At 45.9% G+C, this 7,374-nt stretch overlaps 1 protein-coding gene across 1 annotated transcript; it reads right to left on the minus strand.

Moving 5' to 3' along the window:
• Window positions 1-4,351: 4,351 nt before the first annotated feature.
• Window positions 4,352-6,910, minus strand: LOC123755089 (uncharacterized). Its single transcript, XM_045737567.2, has one exon. It carries the CDS (start codon window positions 6,908-6,910, stop codon window positions 4,352-4,354), a length of 2,559 nt encoding a protein of 852 aa, XP_045593523.2.
• Window positions 6,911-7,374: the final 464 nt, after the last annotated feature.

Consider the following 7,374-nt stretch of genomic DNA (forward strand, 5'->3'; position numbering starts at 1 on the left):
AGAAACTGCATTAAACGTTAATATATTGCATAATAATGTCATATGTTATGCTACATCATTATACCACATGATACATTACCTCATTATACCACATGTTATACTACCTCATTATACCACATGTTATACTACCTCATACCAAATATTATACTTCATCATTATATCACATGTTATACTACATCATTATACCACATGTTATATTACCTCATCACATGTTATACCTCAGCATTATACCACATGTTATACTTCATCATTATCATATATTATACTGACTCATTATACCACATGTTATACTGCATCATAATACAACGTGTTATACTACATCATACTGCCACATGTTATACAAAATCATTATTCCACACGTTATACTACGATTCATCATAATACCACATAGCATTCTCCATATTGCCACATAACATACTTCATTATACCACATATTCGACTACATCATTATACCTCATAATATACTACATACCAATCGCTACATAGCCCCCACCCCCCGCCATTATACACCAGACTACACACATATACCCCTGTCAATACAGCATGAGTCATATCCACAGCAAGTATAACAATATTAGAAAGTGTGAATCATGTGTAAGACGGAGCAAGCGAGCCACACCTCGCATCACACACACACACACACACACACACACACACACACACACACACACACACACACACACACACACACACACACACACACACTTAGGTAAACATCCCCACTAGAGTAATTCCGTAATGCATGGAACTAACAACGTCTACTAACAAGAGCTAATGATCCGCTAACACCAAAGCCACTAATTCCCTGCACAAGTTGGTCTGGTGCTGGCCCTCGTGCCTCGCTCAGCTCCTTAAACTCATATAATTTTTTTTTCAACAAGCAACAGGCATAATAGTATAATACTGCAATATATTAATTAATTCTCTTTTCTATAGATAATTTAGTTTTCATAAATATTACTTTTATAATAATAATAATGATGCTAATAATATTTAATAATAAGAATAAGGCATAGTTAAATCACATTAACGTTATCTGTCAATGAGATAATCAGTAGGAGGAATGAGAAGGATTCGAACCTGCTCAATTGTACCAAATGAGCAGGTTCGAATCCTTGTTGCCCCGACTGATTTTCTCAATAATAATAATAATAAATAATAATAATAATAAAATAATTAATAATAATAATATAAAAATAAATAGTAATAGTAATAATGTTTTAATATAATACAAATATTGTAATTGTTATCAATGAAAGAAGAAATATTTAGAAACTAGTGTCAAGTTATGATCTCAGAATAATTGACAACAACAACACATTTTACACCAGTTGTGCTGGCTCAGTTAGTAGCAGCTTGTCAACAAACCCATTGACAGAATTAATTAAGCAGATATTCAACTAATACTGTACCTCGAAAGTGCTACTTTACAAGTAGAGAATCTACTACGCTTGGAGCGAGGCACGGTGGTGGCTGTAAGTGCTCTTTATAAGTGTTCATTATAAGTTGTACCACAGTAGAAACAGGCACTCCGCACTTTACTAACACCGCACTTAACGTACTAATCTATTAATTCCATATGTTCGTGAAAGCAATTAATATAATTTTTTATGATACTGATTATTTTTCAAATTACTTTAGTGAGATGCAAACTCGAAGTCATTTTTGTAAGTTGCCATATATATTTTTATTTACATAATTAATTTTCTTTTCTATAGATAATTTAGTTTTCATAAATATTACTTGTGTTTTTGTATCAGTATTTGGTTCGTAAATTGTAAATTGCCAAGTTCATGCTGATTGAAAGAGCCGAAAAATTCATATATATTTTATATTAATTTTTTACAAATTTTATACTTTGAAATTTACTAATGTATACTAATAAAATAAACTAATGTATACTAATAAAATTTACTAATTTTATACTAATGATTTTACTAATTTATTACTAATCATTTTACTAATTGATTACTAATAATTTTACTAAATGATTACTAATAATTTTACTAATTGATCACTAATAATTTTACTAATTGATCACTAATAATTTTACTAATTGATCACTAATAATTTTACTAATTGATCACTAATAATTTTACTAATTGATAACTAATAATTTTACTAATTTATTACTAATAATTTTATTAATTTGTAACTAAAACCATTACAAATTTATAAATAATGAGTTAATTAATTCACTTTAAATAATAAATCAACAAAATTCACTAAAGCGAGACTAATTGAGACAATTAACAAATTATTAATATCCGATAATAACCACGCACCTATTTTACTAACCCCTACTTACACCAACTAACAAACTAACAAAAACAAAGCAGGTAAGTCATGGGTAAGTATGTGTTTTTTTATAGTTTTTGTAATAATTGTGTCTTTTGTCTTTGAACACACACACACACACACACACACACACACACACACACACACACACACACACACACACACACCATACTTATTGTTTGTAAACGTGTAAACTTGACATCTCTTGCCTCTAAGCTATTCTCCACACAACATGCAAATATTCTATGAGCAAGGATCCCAAAACATCTCATTCTTCGCGGGGCATTTTCCATATAGTTTGATCACGTCTTCTGAAACTAACCGCTGTTTCAGAGCTAAATATGTTAATTGCCAAAATGTTGCAAAGGCGGAAGCATTAGAGGGTCAAGATTACCTTCCTGTGACCTTTCCTGCGGCGCTCGGTGTAATATGATGCTAACAAACTGAAAGGTTTGTATACCAGCTGCTTTTTGGAAACGCTAAAGATGGACGCCTCGTATTGAATTGTAACCTCGAGAATGCAGTATATGAAGGTACACAAACTCTGATATATCTGTATCTTGAAGACATATTGTTTGTAAGAGGTTGAAGGCCAGATGCTTGTGGCAAGCCACTTTAAACTTTGTAGGATAAATGGTGATTTTATCGGGAGTGTCATAAGGATGTTGGGGTCAACACATGACCCCAGTGCCCCTCCTTCACGAAGTTTGTGAGTGTGAAGTCTTTTAACCCTGTCGTAGCTCAGTCAATTAAGGCAGTGTCTGGGATGCTCCCGGACGCAGGTTCGAATCCTCGTCACGGCCCTTGTGGGTTTGTTCATTTACAGATTTGCATTCTAAGGGGAATACTGGTATAAATGCACAGGAATAAGTTTGTGAGAGGTGAGGTGGGAAAATTTTAGTAATAGTTTGTAATTTGTTGGTCCATTTCTGATATATTTATTTTAAGAAAGACCTTAGAGGTTAACTTGACAACCTTGCGTCTACTTAGGTAAGGTTCCGGTGATGAGTGGCCCGCGGCCCGGTCTCTGACCAGGCTTCCTGGTTGGTGGTCTGGCCAGCCAGGCTGTTACACCAACCTGTCCTCTTACAAAGAACGCCGCTTTTCGCTCGTATGCGTTACACAAGGCTAAAAATGGTAGTACTAGAAAATGGAAGCGGCTGGCGAAAGTGACGTACTGTCCCGTTTTCTGTTTTGGGTCCTCTGGTAGGTTACGAGACGACACTTTAAACTGCCCGTTTTCTTGACGTTGGGAAACCTGGGGCCAGATTCACGAAGCAGTTACACAAGCACTTACGAACCTGTACATCTTTTCTCAATCTTTGGCGGCTTTGTTTACAATTATTAAACCGTTTATGAACTCCAAAGCACTAGGAGGCTGTTTATAAAAATTACAACAGTTGATTGGGAGGTTTTCATACATGTAAACTGTTGAATAAATGTAACCAAAGCCGTCAAAGATTGAGGAAAGATGCACACGTTCTTAAGAACTTGCGTAACTGCTTCGTGAATCTGGCCCCTTGTGAGGACGGGCGGTTGGACGCCGCTGCTCGCCGTCTGGGGTATGAATCACAGCCCGATTGATGAGGTGTTCTCTGGTGAACACCGTGAGCATGACTCAGAAAATCTCCCACAATGTTCCCCGCCCTGTCTCTCACTCTTGTTGTTATTGTTGTTGTTGTTATGGATTCAGCTACTCGGAACAAGTTCCAAGTAGCACGGGCTATGGTGAGCCCGTAACTTACCTGGCACAGGAGCGGGGCAAGTAGCACGGACTATGGTGAGCCCGTAGTGGATTTACCTGGCACAGGAGCGGACGATGAGGGAAGTTATTGTTACAGATTCAGCTACCCAGAATAAGTTCCAAGTAGCACGGGCTATAGTGAGCCCGTTGGGGACTTACCTGGCACAAGAGCGGTGCAATTCACTATTCCTGTGTGTGTATATACCACCGCTGGGCCAGCTGTTGTCATTGTCTCGCCAAGGTGTGACGAAACACACACAAAACCGCTTAAGTACTTCATGTTTAATTTTCCTCTGTGGTCATACGTTTTCACGCCATTAATGACGTGACGCGGAATGTTTGCGGTAACAGTGAAATGTTGGCGGTGACGGGGAATGTTGGCGGTAACAGGGAATGTTGGCGGTAACGCGGGAATGTTGGCGGTGATGGGGGAATGTTGGCGATAACGTGGGGATGTTGGCGGTGACGGGGGAATGTTGGCGGTGACGGGGGAATGTTGGCGGTGACGGGGGAATGTTGGCGGTGACGGGGAATGTTGGCGGTAACATGAGAATGTTGGCGGTGACGCGGGAATGTTGACGGTGGCGGGGAATGATGGCGGTGACGGGGAATGTTGGCGGTGACGGGGAATGTTGGCGGTGACGGGGAATGTTGGCGGTGACGGGGAATGTTGGCGGTAACAGGGAATGTTGGCAGTGACGGGGAATGTTGGCGGTGAAGCGGAATGTTGGCGGTAACGTGAGAATGTTGGCGGTGACGCGGGAATGTTGGCGGTGACGGGGGAATGTTGGCGGTAACGTGAGAATGTTGGCGGTGACGCGGGAATGTTGGCGGTGACGGGGAATGTTGACGGTGAAGCGGGAATGTTGGCGGTAACGTGAGAATGTTGGCTGTGACGGGGAATGTTGGCGGTGACGGGGAATGTTGGCGGTGACGGGGGAATGTTGGCGGTAACGTGAGAATGTTGGCGGTGACGGGGAATGTTGGCGGTAACGTGAGAATGTTGGCTGTTGACGCGGGAATGTTGGCGGTGACGGGGAATGTTGGCGGTAACGTGAGAATGTTGGCGGTGACGGGGGAATGTTGGCGGTGACGGGGAATGTTGGCGGTGAAGCGGGAATGTTGGCGGTAACGTGAGAATGTTGGCGGTGACGCGGGAATGTTGGCGGTGACGGGGAATGTTGGCGGTAACGTGAGAATGTTGGCGGTGACACGGGAATGTTGGCGGTAACAGGGAATGTTGGCGGTGACGGGAAATGTTGGCGGTAACGTGAGAATGTTGGCGGTGACGCGGGAATGTTGGCGGTGACGGGGAATGTTGGCGGTAACGTGAGAATGTTGGCGGTGACGCGGGAATGTTGGCGGTGACGGGGAATGTTGGCGGTGACGGGGGAATGTTGGCGGTGAAGCGGGAATGTTGGCGGTAACGTGAGAATGTTGGCGGTGACGCAGGAATGTTGGCGGTGACGGCGAATGTTGGCGGTAACGTGAGAATGTTGGCGGTGACGCGGGAATGTTGGCGGTGACGGGGAATGTTGGCGGTAACGTGAGAATGTTGACGGTGACGGGGAATGTTGACGTTGACGCGGGAATGTTGGCGGTGACGGGGGAATGTTGACGGTGACGGGGAATGTTGGCGGTAACGTGAGAATGTTGACGGTGACGAGGGAATGTTGGCGGTGACGCGGGAATGTTGGCGGTGACGGGGAATGTTGACGGTGACAGGGGAATGTTGGCGGTGACGGGGAATGTTGGCGGTGAAGCGGTAATGTTGGCGATAACGTGAGAATGTTGGCGGTGACGGGGAATGTTGGCGGTGACGCGGGAATGTTGGCGGTGACGGCAAATGTTGGCGGTGACGCAGGAATGTTGGCGGTGAAGCGGGAATGTTGGTGGTGACGCGGGAAAGTTGGCGGTGATGGGGGAATGTTGGCGGTGACGGGGGAATGTTGGCGGTGACGGAAGAATGTTGGCGTTGACGGGGAATGTTGGCGGTGACGCAGGAATGTTGGCGGTGACGGGGAATGTTGGCGGTAACGTGAGAATGTTGACGGTGACGGGGGAATGTTGGCGGTGACGCGGGAATGTTGGCGGTGACGGGGAATGTTGACGGTGACAGGGGAATGTTGGCGGTGACGGGGAATGTTGGCGGTGAAGCGGTAATGTTGGCGATAACGTGAGAATGTTGGCGGTGACGGGGAATGTTGGCGGTGACGCGGGAATGTTGGCGGTGACGGCGAATGTTGGCAGTGACGCAGGAATGTTGGCGGTGAAGCGGGAATGTTGGTGGTGACGCGGGAAAGTTGGCGGTGATGGGGGAATGTTGGCGGTGACGGGGGAATGTTGGCGGTGACGGAAGAATGTTGGCGTTGACGGGGAATGTTGGCGGTGACGCAGGAATGTTGGCGGTGACGGGGAATGTTGGCGGTGACGGGGAATGTTGGCGGTGACGGGGAATGTTGGCGGTGACGGGGAATGTTGGCGGTGACGGGGAATGTTGGCGGTGACGGGGAATGTTGGCGGTGACGGGGAATGTTGGCGGTGACGGGGAATGTTGGCGGTGACGGGGAATGTTGGCGGTGACGGGGGAATGTTGGCGGTGACGGGGAATGTTGGCGGTGACGGGGAATGTTGGCGGTGACGGGGGAATGTTGGCGGTGACGGGGAATGTTGGCGGTGACGGGGGAATGTTGGCGGTGACGGGGAATGTTGGCGGTGACGGGGAATGTTGGCGGTGACGGGGGAATGTTGGCGGTGACGGGGAATGTTGGCGGTGACGGGGAATGTTGGCGGTGACGGAAGAATGTTGGCGGTGACGGGGAATGTTGGCGGTGACGGGGAATGTTGGCGGTGACGGGGAATGTTCATATCCTTAACACCAGGAGCCCCGGGGGTAAGTGTGCAGTTGTTTTAATACATTATCGTTGGTGTACTGAGTATATCGCCGCCAACATTCCCCGTCACCGCCAACATTCCCCGTCACCGCCAACATTCCCCCGTCACCGCCAACATTCCCCGTCACCGCCAACATTCCCCGTCACCGCCAACATTCCCCCGTCACCGCCAACATTCCCCGTCACCGCCAACATTCCCCCGTCACCGCCAACATTCCCCGTCACCGCCAACATTCCCCGTCACCGCCAACATTCCCCGTCGCCGCCAACATTCCCCGTCACCGCCAACATTCCCCGTCACCGCCAACATTCCCCGTCACCGCCAACATTCCCCGTCACCGCCAACATTCCCCGTCACCGCCAACATTCCCCCGTCACCGCCAACATTCCCCGTCACCGCCAACATTCCCCGTCACCGCCAACATTCTCCGTCACCGC

Source organism: Procambarus clarkii, chromosome 28 (assembly GCF_040958095.1).
Source record: "Procambarus clarkii isolate CNS0578487 chromosome 28, FALCON_Pclarkii_2.0, whole genome shotgun sequence".
Classification (NCBI taxonomy): domain Eukaryota; kingdom Metazoa; phylum Arthropoda; class Malacostraca; order Decapoda; family Cambaridae; genus Procambarus; species Procambarus clarkii.

Excerpts from the sequence above, each read along its gene's own strand:
- LOC123755089 (XM_045737567.2), bottom strand. The coding sequence starts at position 6,910 with ATGAACATTCCCCGTCACCGCCAACATTCCCCGTCACCGCCAACATTC.